At 40.7% G+C, this 16,085-nt stretch overlaps 1 protein-coding gene across 2 annotated transcripts in view; it reads left to right on the top strand.

Annotated features, from left to right (window-relative positions):
- The window catches only part of dym (dymeclin), a 117,940-nt gene that overhangs the window by 37,249 nt on the left and 64,606 nt on the right, over positions 1–16,085 (top strand). For both annotated transcript variants that reach the window (XM_034192258.1, XM_034192257.1), the window contains exons 9-14: positions 856–1,041; positions 1,153–1,331; positions 7,093–7,218; positions 7,357–7,470; positions 10,071–10,165; positions 14,285–14,384. In XM_034192258.1, coding sequence (XP_034048149.1) covers positions 856–1,041; positions 1,153–1,331; positions 7,093–7,218; positions 7,357–7,470; positions 10,071–10,165; positions 14,285–14,384 — 800 coding nt within the window. The remainder of the gene's footprint in view (positions 1–855; positions 1,042–1,152; positions 1,332–7,092; positions 7,219–7,356; positions 7,471–10,070; positions 10,166–14,284; positions 14,385–16,085) is intronic.

The raw sequence follows: 16,085 nt of genomic DNA, 5'->3' as shown, positions 1-16,085 counted from the left end.
TGAAATGAACTTGAGTTTCTTTTATTTCCAAAGCCCCCACTTCTTTCTCTTGTCGATACACATTTCTCCTCGGGATGATCTTCAAGGGCTGGACCCTACCCAGATTGACTGCTCCCGTTGGGGGTCGCCACAGTAGATCAATTGTTTCCATCTCACCCTGTCCTCTATAACTTCCTCTGTCATACCAACCACCCGTATGTCCTCCCTCAGCACAACCATCTAGTTTTCCTCTTCTCCCGCTGTCTGTGGACACGTTCTCCTTCTCTTCTTTTTCTTCTTTGCCCATCAGTAGCCCAATTTATGCCGGCACCCTGTTGGGCAACGCCACTGGTGGCGGTCGTTGTTAAGCCCGGCCTTGACCGATCCGGTATAGAAATTCCATTTGTGTTCTGCACGTTTGGGTTGGCTTTTTTTTTTTTTTTTTTTAAACACACCGGGTGCCCTTCCTGACGCAACCCTACTCATTTATCTGGGCTTGGGACCGGCACTTAGAGTGTACTGGCTGCACACCCCATTACCCAAAACAAATTGAACAAAAACCTTGATGCATCCGTGTTCAGGTTTCCAGTCTGCCCCACATGTAGACAATCTTTCCCGTGTACAGTCACACGAATGGACTACAATGACTATTTAACCTGATCTCCCATGTCTTTGGACTCTCAGAGGGAACCCGTACAAATTTTTGAAGAAAAGATTTCAACTTTAACTCCCTGCAATTAAACAGAAACAAAACTTAAATAAGAATTTAACAGATAACTGGAAAATAATCAAAATGGTTGTGTGTGTGTGTGTGTGTGTTAATTTGGACATATGTTACATTCTTGTCTGTGTGTTCAAGTGTCTACCTGTTTGCAGGTGGTCTATGGAGCGTTTTCACGCTGGGGGGAGTTGGCAGTAAATCGGGGATGGACCAGGAGCACAACCTCTTACCTTTGTCCAGTCAGAGCCTTCTGTTACTGCTTGTCCTTGCTAATTTGCCAGACGGCCCTGACTGGCCCAACCCTTATCGCCAAGCTATTACTTGTTTTCGAAATACCCAAGGTAACAAGACATGCACGCATTGTTTATAGTTGATCACACATCTGACCTGTATCGGGGATTATGGATGCAATTTATTACTAACCTTCATCATTTTTGTCTCTGTCTATCAAGACACATCATCCCAACCGGTGGAGCAACCTCATGCCTTCCAGATTAATTTCAACAGTCTATATACAGCACTGTGTGAGCAGCAGAACTCTGACCAGGCCACCTTATTGCTGTATACCCTGCTTCACCAGAATGCCAACATGAGGACATACATGCTCTCCAGAACGGACATGGACAATCTGGTGTGTTGGAAAGAAAATTATTGGCTGGAATTTTAATGTTGAGTTACCCAAGCATCATATGTAAGGGCTACATTGATTGGTTGTATTTGCATTGGTTGTTAAACACAGCAGTCGAGGAGGCCCGAGGCCTGAGATATGCCAGGGGGACTCAGAAGAGGAGTACCAATTGTATAATGACAGAATGTGAGCTGTGACATTTTGGCCATGTGGCGCATTTCTCTGGTCGTGATGCACCACACAGGTACCTCAGTGTGGGTGGCTCCCATCCTGAACCCAAGGTGGTTCCAAAAGCCCTTTTCCACCGGGTCGGTATGGCATGCTATTTTATGCGTTTCCACATCCAGATTTAGGAACAGGTACTGAAATAACCGACCCTTTTTTTTTTTTTTTTGGCACCCTTTGACTGGAGTCCCAAAATAATGGACCAGTTACAACAGGGAGGCGCTAACCCGCTGCTGTGTATTGATTGGCTCAACAGCAAAGAGGTGCCTCATTCATTCAAGCCAGCATTTACCACATGCATCAGTCAACTCTTCAGCATTCTGCACACAGTGAAAATAAATCCCATGATCCACCGAGACAAAAAATAAAATAAAATTTAAAAAATGTTAAATGCCGTGCATGTCGATATCTAGGTACACCGCCGACCAAACAAAAGGGTACGGCTGGCAGTGGAAATGAGAGCCAAACCAGACCTAATCCTTCCGACTCGTACCATACCGTGCCATGCTGACCCGGACCGATAGATGGAGACATGGCAAAAGAAGACAGTCAACCATGGCAGAATATTTTCACAAGAATTTTATATATAAATTATTTTATCATGACATATTTAATGGTTCAACAGACCACCTCTGTCTAAACTGTAACTCTTCTACCTTTTTCGGTAGAAACGTTATTGTAACTTCCTCAAATGTTGCCGTGCTTTATGTTGCCAGAGGACTTGCAGTACTATCTAGTGGATATTTTTCTTAACATCTGTGCCACCTTGAAGGACACAGAGAAGTATGTGGGCAGCAACATTTAAACATTTTGAAACTGAATGTACAAATTTACATATGTAAGTGGAGCATAAATAAGCCTTAAGGAGTTGGGCCACTAGTATGTAGAGCTAGGTTTGATTCCCAGTTACGATACCTGTCTGTGTCCCTGGCTGAATTGCTGCCCCTGCTATGCCATTTGTCCACCTGTAACATCAAGTTGCCCCACTCAGCTGCCAAGTTGCACAGTGTAATGACCAACCCACCCCACTGAATAGCTGAAGAATGGTAATGATGCAAAGAATATAATAATAAAAAGCTGTTGTCAGTTATTGAACATGCATTAATGATGTTGTCTTCCACTAAGGGACAATGTCTGTACAAGCTAATAAGATGGTATCGTATCACATTTTTCAACCCGTTGAACATAAATGCACATCCAATGCTAATGTTTATTGTTATGAACAACTGTGGTACATAATTGTATCTTGTATAGTTATTGATAAATTTTGGACATCTATGAGTTTGTGCAACAAATTGCAGGTTTAATAGTCAATGAAGACTTAGCTTTATATAATGTGTTATATACATGCTTGGTATGAAACGAAACAGTTTTACGTGTAACAAATTAATTTTATTTCACGAATTGTTAGCATCGCTGCCTATTAGTTAAGGAAAACGAAAAAAGGAAAAATTAAACATCAAGTGAGCTATGTACTTTGGTTAGAGGAATGACTTGACAGGTGAATTTGGGGTGAGATGGCTTGTGCGGCGACCTGAGTGGTTTCCCCCTCGAACAAGACATTTCACCTGGTGCTGAAATGGAGGCCGACAAGAGCCGTATAACCAGCTATATAGAAGGTGCCACAAAAGTTTTCTTCATCATGTTTAAGATCAGTGCAAATAATGCCTATTTCAGTATTTGGGGTTTCAAATTACCGTATTTTCCGGACTATAAGTCGCACCGGAGTATAAGTCGCACCAGCCACTTTATCCATTATAAAGAAAAATAAACCATAGATAAGTCGCACTGGAGTATAAGTCGCATGGACATACAGGTATGTTAACTTAACATGAAAGTTCAGATGATAATATTATGATATTATGATGATAATATCTGCACATTGTTCGAGCACCCATGTGCGGACTCGCTCCTCTAGGTTTTAGCCCGCGATTAGCTTTTTTTGTTTTTTTCATGGTGGTTAGAGTAACCTCCGCTTTCCTCCAGTCCCTCACAAGTTTCTCACTCACTCCAAACTCTCTCTGCTGCTCGATTACTGTTTTCGGATGCATATTTCACCAGTCGCAACTTGTAATCTGCAGAGTATGCTTTTCTTTTTGGTGGCATTTTTTTCTGGCCTTCTCCATTGTCTTGTTATCAGTAATGTTGAAATTTTAATTTTTCTATGGTAGTCAGAAGTCGCAGGAACAGTCACACAAGCCTTGAGCGCCCTCTCGTGAGCTGCATTTTACCTATTGATATGTTTGCATTTTGCGGACCACATTGCGAGCCGAACCATGCAGCACCTACCTGCGCAGCTCATGACCTCCCTGTGGTGTCGAAGCCAGCTCCTTCCAAGTGCAGATGCTAATCCTCCGCCGTCGCTCACCCAGTGCTCCCACACAGCTCTGAGCATCAACTCTGCTCACACTGATATTCAAGGGTTGAAGCTGTTTTGTTAGCCCTCCCGGAATAAGCACCGTGTTCGTCTGCTTCACACGCTGTTTCACAATCATTGTCTGGGTGAAGTGAGGAATACGCGTCCAATGTTCTGTTCTCTGATTGGTTATCGCGACCAGCGTGACCTATAGGACGGCTGCCATACTACAGTGCCCATGATGCATTGCATTTCCGGCCATTTTAAAACATAGAGCGACTCTGTCACGTAAAATTGTTTTATTACGGTAAATTAATTGAGAATCTACCGGTATATTTTTCATTTATAAGTCGCTCTGGAGTATAGGTCGCACCCCCTGCCAAAACATGTAAAAAAGTGCGACTTATAGTCCGGAAAATACGGTAATCTTTTATTGTGTGAATGTGGCACTGTGGTGTTGCCTCCAGAAGCAAAATTGTAAAATTGTCTTTGGTAATGTAGAAAATACTTTAAAATGGTTGAAAGCATCATAGTTCTGATCTGTGTATTGTAGACGTGGCTGTGTGTCTGGACCTGTGTGTGCAGATGTTTAGAAGGCAGAAAGGATGGTCACATATTACCTGGCTACGTGTAGATAGATGGCTACTTGTTAAAGGTGGGATTGGCTTGTGGGCTGGCTGGGAAGTTGCCAGCCTGCACTCTGGGTGGTTCTGTAATGTGGTGGACAAGTAAATATACAGTTTTTTTTCTTGTTTTTTTTTTTCATGTACATGTCTACAAACATGAAATTCTTTCAGTAAGGTCCAACTCTTTGTAAGTGATTAGATGTATGGAGTAGCAGTTGGTGGTTTTCTGTCTATATGAAGCTTTGTCTGTTGGTCCTTTATAGTAGGTAAAGTGAGGTAAAGTGAATAGGCACGCTAAAGTGAAATTTCATGATGAAGCCTCACAGCTGTATTATAGATGTGTGAGGTGTGCGTGCCTGTGTATGGCTTCAATCATGGAGAAACTGGGGAGAGCTGACATTTGCCATTTGGTAGGCTTATGTATTTTGGGTCAAGGATGAACCCCACAAAAATGGAACATTGATAGGACTAATATGTTTAGGAGAAAACGGATATTAGCTAACATTGCTAATTACATTCTGCACTAACACGCCTTTCCAGCAGAGGGCGTTAATCATTTTTATATTAATAATGTGCGTGCGTTGCATGATTTTATTTAGTAAGTTCAATGTAACTACATAATATAATTGTAAATATGTTAAAATACATGGCTGACACAAAGTGAAAACACTTATTTCCAATTTGGTGTTTTTAAAAATCAAATGACAAAATATAAGTCATAATAAAATGATAATGATAATAATAACAGTGTGTATTTGATAACAAGAGCCTAAACGATTTGTAAATACATTAAAACAGTAAATTAACATAAAACCTATGTAATTAACACGAAATAACAAGGTTGAGTTGTTCTAAAAACATTCTGGACTCACACGCCATTCCAACTCATTATAGAAACTTTGCATAATTTATTACCACCTTTGAAAAATGTCAGCTACCTATTTCATAAACACTATCCAAGGTTGAGACCATGGATCCTCATGGGCAACACGCAAGTTAGTATACTAATAACTTTGGTGGGCCTTTTATAATTAATTCTGTTTTATATTCTACAACTCCAGTTCATTTTATTTACAGGTTATATTGGTTTGATATTTCTTTATTGGTCCTCACAATACTATTACTCTTTAGCTTCACCACAAAGTGGAACTTGGCCTTTGTAATAGCCATGTCTGTTTGAGTGTCTGTCTGTCTGTGGCAATATCTCCAAAATGCAAAGTGCAATTTCAGTTCAACTTGGTAGATAAACTCAGTGGACCATCCCCTCTTGTAATACAGGGCATGTCGAGGTCAAATGTCAATGTGAAATCAGAGGCCATTGTCTCTGCAATATCTTCAAAACGCAAATGGCAATTTCAATCTATCTCGCAACACAGGTCACCCCAAGGTCTTCAGTTTAAGGTCAGATCAGAGGTCATCTAAAACGCATTAGTGACCACATCTCTGAAAGTTGAAACATGTTTTTCTACATAGTTTTCTACTCCCCTGAGGCTAAAAAGGCATCAGACCTCTGACACTAATGATGTCACATGATGGCACCAAGGGAAATCAAAATATTAGTTGGAGGCGTCAAGGCACTGTAATTATCTGATGCTTTGTGTATGGTTGTTAGTAATGAGTCTAGTTCATTTCTGTGTCATACGGGAAAAGACCACTACAAGATACTGTATCAAAATGAAACAGTTCATTGTTCAGGGCGCAAGTTTGTGACAGCATTAATTCTGATAGGCTCATGTTTTCTGCACTGTTGGCATTCACTACTAATGTTTACATCTCTTTGCATGCATGAGGATTTAATAAATTTGTCTACATATAATTAACAGCCATAATTCAAAGAAACATGACTTTTGTTTATAATCTCCATTTCTGCTGATTTATGCAGCAATGCATTTCCTGTTTTGGTTTACTTTTTTGGGTTATTCATCAGCATCACTAGTGGAAATGTCACTGCAGTAATGGCATTCTGTACACAACATGAATTTATTGGAGTAGTTACAATGATGTTTGATAAACCAATTTGATGTATCAGGAAGTATTTAAAAAACAAAACAATAATAAGGAATAAAACCTGTGAATATCATTACATTATGTTTTCTAAAGAAGATGATCATCTTGTTAGTCACATCTGTTGTGATGTAATTTAAAGATATACGTAATTGCTTCTGCTATTTGTTCATGCTTCTGAATTCTGTTAACTACAAGGTTTTACCCATAAATTACAAGACATCTACACATTTGGACTCCAGTAGTCACATGTAGGCTCCAAAATTAGGAGTAAAATAAAGTGGTTAATAAACAGAGGACATTTTAAAACCAGTATGTATGACAATGCTTCCCTGTTCCTTTTTGGCCATCTGCAGTGTTCGCTCACAAAGGAAAACCAGTACAACACCTTAGTGGTCATGAATTTCAAGTAATTTTATCCTCAGAAAATGAAACATACAAATGGATTGACTTCAAAGGATAAATCCTACAACAAAGACTGTAAATGGCATTTTGAGTGTACATCTAACACATTCTGAACCCTTCCTCCAACCTCTCCTACTCTTCCTCTCAGGTCTTGCCTATCCTTGATATCCTATACCATGTGGAAGAAAAAAATTCTCATCATGTCTATATGGCCCTCATCATTCTTCTCATCCTTACAGAGGATGACACCTTCAATCGGTCCATCCACGAGGTGGTGGGTAGATGTGCAGTTTTACACAGCTAGCATCTCAGCTATTTCCACTGCTGCTCTCCATTACCTGCAACTGCTGGTATAATAGCAAGTCATTACTGCTTTTCAGACTTGTATGCCTCATTTCATGTATTTCTGCAGATATTGAAGAACATCTCATGGTACTCTGAAAGGTCATTGACGGAGATCTCACTTGGCAGTTTGCTCATCCTGGTAGTCATTCGCACTATACAATTCAACATGACCCGGACTAGGGTAAGATATGAAGTAAATGCATTCTTACTTTGCTGTCCGTGTACAGTTGTGGTCGAAATTATTGGCACCCTTGAATTTCAAGTTTATACACTTGAGTGTTTTCAGAAATAAATGCAAACGAAACAGTTTTCTGTAATTAGAATAGTTAATGAAATGCCCAGTATTTGGTTGCACAAGCAACAATAGGTCTTTTCCCACCACCGGAACTCAATCTACTTCCCAGATGTCAGAAATGTTTACAAGAATGGCCCCGTAAGTGGCCTTCTTAACTGTTGTGTCTGTTGCAGTGAAGATCCTCCAGGCTCATGCAGCTATGTACGTAGTAACGTAATAATTCTGTGACAGTTTCAGCTGCAAGATAGATTTAGTTCTTCCTCCATGATGGACCTCATCCATCAAGAAAAAAGCCAACAGTGCCTGTACCTCCTCGTTGGTCCATCTGTTGCCTCTGCTCTCTATATTCTATTTTGGTTCTTCTGCCTTTAGTCTTGTTTCACGTGTTTGACCTGGTGCTTGTTGTCCTCTTCTCCCACGTGATTTAGGGCCCCTTCACACATAGTATGTTTAAGTACAAATCAGGGTAAATCATGGCGGAACAGCTCGTATGAGCGAACCAAGAAAACATCGAGCTGACGGGCAGGCGTGCACGATCCCGGTGTGATGGTGTCGTGCGAGCAGGAACACAGTGTGAGCAGCTGGGACCTGGTACACAACATCGCACCACTGATGGAAAATAAAATATAAACCAGCTGTATAATTAGAGAATATCACTGGGTTGATATAAATAATAAATAAAAGGGGAGGCGGTTAAATAACCCTGGTTAATTAAAACATAATTGCCACTCATGGGATTCAAACCCGCAAGCTCTGATTACCAGATGGAAACTTTACCACTGCGCTACAGTCACTGTTTTTTAACAGAAGCATGAAATGGCTAAATTCAACAAGCAGATAAACATATTTTTAAAAAAAGACAAAAAAGTCGTGTGATAACTGACCAACAGCGTTTGTTACAGTGTATTTCTGCTGATACGTGACTGAAAGTGGCATATTTGTTGCACTGTTGGCTTGTCATATTGTACTGTCAGGCGGACGTAACATTCAAATTGCATGTTGTGTGTCCACATGAACTGACGGTCCATTCAAGCTGGAACAGCCTGTCAATGTGTGCGCGCTCTCCAGCCCGTCGCAAAAGCAATATATGTTTTTATGTATTCCCACGTGAGAACAGCTTGGCAGAGACGTGCCTCACGGAGGAATGTTGCAAGTTCATGTCCTTCAGAACACGGCACGTGGTCTCCAGCTGGGACATCGAGGAGCAGAGATCTAGCAGCAGCCACTGTGAGCAGACACGCCCCCTTGTCTGTTCAGCGCCTAGACCGTGTCTCTGTGTTATGTGGTCACTCATTGTCATTATCAGCTGACAGGCTCCTCCCCATGCGGTGTGCGATCAGGCCTGGCTGTCCAGCCCCCATGTGATCAGATCTGTACATAAATATAAGCATTTTATGCAAGTGTGCTCCCCCAGCATGCCATATGTGTTTGGGGGTGCGGGCGCGACACACGCACATGTGCGAGACACATGCACCATGTGTGATGCTTTTTGCAACTCAACAGTCGTGGGGCACTTAGACAAATTTCACATCCAGCTCGACAGTGATTGTCTGTTGACTGTTGTCGTGCTAACATTGCGAATGGCCACACATTTTCTAAGGGCCAAACAAGCGGTGTTAGATGTTCATGTGTGTCAGCTGGAATTTGGCCGAGACTTGCCGCGAGAGAGTTCGATGGGCTCGCACAGCGCACACTCTGTCTTTCAGCCACTGGTGTGTGCAAATAGTTGTAGCAACAGGTGTACGAGGCGTTGGAGGCAAATTTGATTTTACACGTTCTGCATATGATTCCTGCTTCATGCGCAATTAGACCACATTTGTACTATGTGTGAAGGGGCCCTTAACAACCAATCAGCACTCAGCCTCACCCAAGGGCTTCTTAGAAGTACCTACCCTGGAGCAGAGACTTGTATCACCCTCGAAAAAGGTCTAAAAAACAGCTCAAGGGTTTTCAATGATATATATATGTATATGTGTGTGTGTGTGTGTGTGTGCTGTAGGTTGTCCTGTTGGGAGACCTTCACCCCAAACCTTGTATTCTGACACTGGGAAAGACATCGTCACTCAAATACCTTTTAATGTTTTTAATTTCAGAAATTTTTTGATAGCTTCAGTGCCTCCAGTACTAGAGTTAACAAAACAACACCTCCACCATGTTGTACCGTAGGCAGGTGTTGCTTTCTTTATGGGCTTCATTTTGCTTGCATACAAACTGATGCGCTGCATTCCCAAAGTGCTGTGCTTTGCTTTGATCTCTCTGTAGAACATTAGTTTTGTCTTTTGTTTCTGGCTTTTAATAGTGGTGTCCTCCTTGACTTTCATTCGTGGAACCTGGTGTGATTTAGTTGAGGTGTCTTGGGTATTTTTGTTTTGGCCAGAACTGTACTTAATTTTTTGTGATTGGATTGCAAAATTGGAAACAGTATTGATTGATTTGTAATCAGTGGCGTCACTGTTTTGTATTTGTGTTTGTGTGCATTCTCCCAGGATAAGTACTTACATACCAACTGTCTGGCTGCACTTGCCAACATGTCAGCACAGTTCCGTTGTCTCCACCAATATGCTGCACAGCGCATCATCAGGTGAGTGTGCGCTCACTGTATTTGTCTTGGTATGGAACGCAGGATAAATATTTAGTCTTTTTTCCCACCCTCTCTGTCCCTTTGTTTTTACACCACTGCATCCATCTTATTCTACCTAGAATACGAGGTCTGTCCAAAAAGTATCGTACCTTTTTATTTTTTGCAAAAACCATATGGATTTGAATCACGTGTGATTGCATCAGCCAAGCTTGAACCTTCGTGCGCATGCGTGAGTTTTTTCACGCCTGTCGGTTGCGTCATTCACCTGTGAGCAGGCTTTGAGTGAACACTGGTCCACCCCTCTCATCGGATTTTTATTGTGAATAAATGTCTGAACGATTTGGAGCTTTGCTGCATCAAATTTTTCCAGAAACTGTGAGAGACCTCCAGGTGGACACCATTCGGAAAATTTAGATGGCTTTCAGCGACGATTTTATGGGGATTACACAGATTAAGGAGTGCTCCAGCCGGTTTAAAGACCACCCACAGCGTCTGAGAGCGCGGCGCGCTCCGAGCGCCGATCGACAAGCTCAGATCCCGCTCAAACAACCAGATCATTTCCAACGTGAAGGCTTTGTTGATCCGGGACGTCGTCTAACTTTCACAAAAAAGGCAGAAGGCGTGGACATCAGCACTTTTTCGGCACATTCTACTGTTACAAGAGTTTTTTTACATGGAAAGAGAAGCGGAGGATTGTGCCACCATGCCGGTCATGGCGCGGGACAAAACCACCAAAACCAATCTAATGATTATATACAATTTTAGAGAAAGACACAAAAAGAACCTGAATAAAAACACAACAGAAAAAATACAAAACCAACTAACAATGAACATACATAAATAAATACATACATACATACATACAGAAATCAATGTGTTTCCTGTGAACACCTAGTGACTCTTACACCTCCATTTCAGCCCTGTCTTATTTAAGTTTAATGACAGTTTGTTTCGGTCAAACCATATTTTCAATGTGTTAATTTCTTCAGTGATTTCCTCCAGAACTATCTGCCAAGCTAGAAAGCTGCTGCATCCTAGGAAGAGCAGAATACTACTGGAATGAATTTGAATAAGGAAAGTTGTTTTTTTTTTTTTTCCTCACCTAAATGGATGCTGCACTCACTGCAGTTTATTGTCTGGAATAGTCCCAGATTGCATTTCAGAGCTTCTAGAATTCAAACATTTTTGTGCACGAGGTGTTGGGGGGTAATTTTGGGTTTCAGCTTTTTTTGTTTTTGTTTTTCACCACTTTCATCCCAGAATATGTGAAATCGTGAGACACTTTTGTGTGGATTAAAGTTACTAACTGGGACTCCTGTCTTGTTGCGAGAAAGAAACGAGAATCATCCTCCGTTCTGTTCACACAGCTCCAAACGCTGTGCGGCTCTCTGCCGAGTCAAGTTAGAATAATAGAATCCAGTCGGAATTAATAACTTCAAAGCGAAACACCGTTTTGTTTATTTTTATTTATGTCCAGAGATCAAGGATACAGTGACCAATTTCATATTTATTTACTTTAAGACTCAATGAAATACATAGAAAACCTGTAAAGCCTACTTTTAGTACAAAATTCACAAAAGGTATCGATAAGGAATCGGATCGATAAGCAGAAACGATAATGGTATCTATCGATAAAATCTTATCAATACCCATCCCTAGTCCTAGTTATTGAAGTAACTTGAGAGTCACTACAGAACAAGAAAATAAGAACGACTGAGAGGGGAAGTTGCCAAATTATATTTTATTGTGTAACATGAGGAAATTAAGGCAAAGGTTTTGGCTCAAGAGGATACACCCGACACATGCACAACAAAACATAAAAAAAGCTAGCACAGACATCGAGTCATTCATGTGCCTTAACTAAAGTCACACGGTCCGGAACGTTTCCTTCCATGAAGATATGTACGTGCGTGCACACTCAGAGATTGTCTTATCTGTTTCCCTGTATCTCATTTGGAGTTGTAGTCAGCATGTCTGCTCAGCAGTGATGTCGAGCAACTGACTCCATGTCTGATGATGATGATGATGATGACTATTATGGGATGGGCTGGGATAAACTGACTGGCTAGATAAAGGGGATTTCCTGCCAGGAATTTCCAGGCAGGAGTGAGCCCTATTCCATCGCTGTCTCTCAGAGAGACTCATGGCTGCTGCCTTTTATTTACTGGCAGCAGTAAACTGAAATGCATCTATGGTCACTCTGCATTTTTTTTTCTTTATTATTTTTCATATTCATCATTGTGCCATCAGTATTCCCTTTATGCTGCATTGTTCTTCCCGCTCACCTCTTTCCCGCATGTCCACAATCTCCTCAGCAACAGTGAATGATGTAATTGGCATCACGCATGCTTGTGTGACTATTCATATGCGTTTGGTGATTGACTTAATGTCTGGAGACTCAACACCTCCAGTTTAGCTCACATTATTCTACATATGTATTATTAATAGAAATCAATCATCCATGTTTCAAAAGTAATCCTCTTATCTCAATATATGACATCAGAACTCTACTTTTAGCTTCTTAATTTAGTACCAGAACTTGTAAATGCAGCTTAAGAGAGTAACACAATGAAATGTTGTGTTCACTGCACCGTTTTGTGCGCTCCAAAAGACAGGGCACTTTTGTAGTGTCTTTGAGTGCCGTGTCTGTCAACACTTCAGCGTCAAAACTGATTTTGGGTTCAGGCCAGCAGCATGGAAATCCATCTGTGTTGCTGTCTCCTCTATAATGTCCATCACTGCCTCAGGATCAGTGTGCGAAAGGACAGAGCTGCTAGTCACTGAAGTCACTGTGCTTTGTTGAGGGCAAAGATTCCAGGTGGAACTTGCTTGGTGGTCTTTTGGTTGAGATAGGAATAAAAGACTGATAGCAGAATGGGTACTGAGTAATCATGTTTAATAAGGCCACTGACATGAATCTGCAAAGAAACAGGTAGTCCACCTGAAAGGAGCTGAAATATGTCTATTTAGCCATCATTTGGTTAATTAGTCTGAATAAAGAAGGCAGAAAAATACTGATGGATGGACAGGTATAGTTTTGAGGCTTAGCGAATACATCTGAATACCTTAAGTATATATAAAATAGGTTTTTAAAAATAATGCTCAAAAGAATTTTAGTTCAGTCTTTGTGTTGCCCAGCTCACCTGTTCTATTCAAGTTTGTAGGATTAATGGAGTTGGTGAAGGAATTGAATGAATTTCCGTCAGTAGCACTGTAAAAAAAAATACTGTGTAATGAGCTCTGAAATGGTGTTCTGATAGATGCAGGTGTGGACCAGTGAACCTGTGATTTTATATATGTTTAGGCGGGCAGCTTTTGAGTTGTTAAGAAAGTGTGAGCGGCACACACAGGTTATGACGCAGGTTTATAGGGGTGTATATAAAACAATCCGATTCATACTTTTGCTGTTGAATGATTTGATTTGGTGCGATATGAGGCAGTCTGATGCAGTTCTTTTCTTTTTTTTAAATGTACATTTAATAATATTCATTTTCCATTATAAATTAGGATTTTGGATTTTTACTACTGTACTGCAGCATGTTGACACTTGGCAGTGCATCTGCTCACCTTTTATTCACCACCAGGGGTGGCACTACTTACAGTAGCAGAAAACACAACATGGCTGAAGCGCAGAAGGAACAGCCAGATGTTGTTAGCATAGAAAATAGCATAGCGCAGCAACATAACAAGCTTAATTCAACCAAATTATAACATTAAAATCAATTCATCGGCCATTTCATAGTACATTTAAATTGTTTTGGTGGTCACGTGTCAGTGTAGTCATATGTATTACTTTAAAATTGATTTTAGATTCAGATACTAGTTATTACACCCCCTTGTGTTTCTTTTGTTCTATTACGGTCTCCTTCCTGGTTAACGTTATGTCATTATGCTCATAGTTGTTGTTGTTGTTGTTTAGAATAGCCGATCTGGGTTTAATAATAAGCTGTTTTCACTAAAGGCTTCTATCCTCAGTTGTTTTTAAAACAATTGTGGCAACACGTTGGTAATTAAGTACTTATAGCACATTTCTTACACGTCAGTATGTGCAGTGTGAGGACTTTGTTTTGGGTCCTTTGACTTTCATTCATTGCAGTTCAAACTCTGTCTGTCCTACAGTTTATTTGCTTTGCTTTCCAAAAAGCACAACAAGGTCTTGGAGCAGGCAACACAGTCTCTGAGAGGGAGGCAGGGAAATAACTCAGCCTTGCCAGACTATGTGAGTAATAACACACACACGCATGTATGCAAGCATGTGCACGCACATACACAGGCTGCACCTGTTACTGTTCTTGGCAATTTATTAATTTGTAATCTATTACAAGAAAATCTGTGCCTTGGCTTTAGTTATTTTTTCCTTTATTTAACATTTTATACATTGAGTTTTAAATGTTTCTTGACATCTATGAAAGAAGCGTCTGCATATTTTGTAGTTGGTATTTTTACTTTGCTATGTTGCAATATTAATATAACGTGTGAAAGTTCTTTTGTAGAGCTTCATAGAATCTTGGTATGAGTTGCAGTTTATACAAGACTGTCTTCTTAATTAATCTGTCAACTTTCTAAATATGTGGCGTTCAGCAGTAATTTTGATTAGATTTTATTGTATTTCAGTTTATTCATTGCTGTTGTGTATGCTGGCTTTGTGCCATTGTAGAGCGAGCAGTCTGAAACAGCACAATTTTCTCTCTCTCTCTCTCTCTCTCACTCTCACTCTCTCTCACTCACACCCTCACACAGTTGTGTCCCATCACACCTTGTTGTTATTTAATATGTTTGTCTTTATGGAAAATTATTTGCTGCTGCTGCAGCCATGTTGCTCTGAGAACACCTGATGAAATCAGATCTCAGAAGTGCACCAGAGTGGGTCCTGATAAGCACTTGGCTGGGAGACCGCTTGGGAACACCAGGGGTTGTGCTTGGGTTTCACCCAGTGATTGTATATGTACTAGACAAATCCTCTGGAAAGTCACCGGTAAGTTTACTAAAGAATTGGTTGAAGTGCAAATGGGTTGGCTCTAGATGTTACTCCACCTAACTCCCATCCAGTACCTAAATGGGTAAAGAGGTGGAGCGTTGGCAAGACCAGTGTGACCTGGGCAAGACAAATGGAGCCCAAACGCATCCCCTATCTCAGACTGACCAAACAAGCCAAAACCGACAGGCTTATCTTATTTTGGGTGTTTGATTAACACGTTTTTGCTGACTGGGCGGTGGTTTTCATTAATTGTGGCTTAGGTGTAGATACAACACAGCTTGACTGGCATATTGCCTCAGTTACCTCTTCACCATCTGTGGAGCTAATGTTACCAAGCCATACATGCTAATTAATGCTACAGTGCCAACATACAAATAAAATAATACTAAAGGTTCTCTTAACAAGAATAGTGGAGCCCCATCTTTTTAAATGGCCCTTTAGTATGTTTCATAATTAACTATGCCATAAGTCATATTATCTCATATATTTGTAATATTGTTGTTGTCCATTTGGCTGCTCCCGTTTTGTATTCGGGGTAGCCACAGCAGATACAGCCAGATCCGCATCGGTAGTTCCTGATGCAACTCCAGTTTAACCTATTTGTAATATAATCCTTAGAAATGAAAAACAGCAGTGAGTCCACAGCAGCTGCAAGCCACTGCTATCACGGCCCTGGTGTGTGCGCACCCCTTTTGCACAGCGGTCACTCATTGGCCACGCCCCTAATTATTCATAATTATGTTGCTTAAAATAGCTTAAACTGATAAGTTTTTTTTTTTTTTTTTTTTTTTTTTTTTTTTTCCAAAGTATGGTTGTCATGAATGGGGGAACTAACTACAGAGACCAAAATCAGGATGTAAACGCTTATTTCTGCTGTAAAGTTGGACATTTTCACATGAACGTTTGCGGGAGTGGCTCGGTTCTGGAGCCAGCTTCAAGCGA

Source organism: Thalassophryne amazonica, chromosome 17, assembly GCF_902500255.1.
Source record: "Thalassophryne amazonica chromosome 17, fThaAma1.1, whole genome shotgun sequence".
NCBI lineage: Eukaryota > Metazoa > Chordata > Actinopteri > Batrachoidiformes > Batrachoididae > Thalassophryne > Thalassophryne amazonica.
This window is presented reverse-complemented; position numbering and strand designations above follow the sequence as displayed.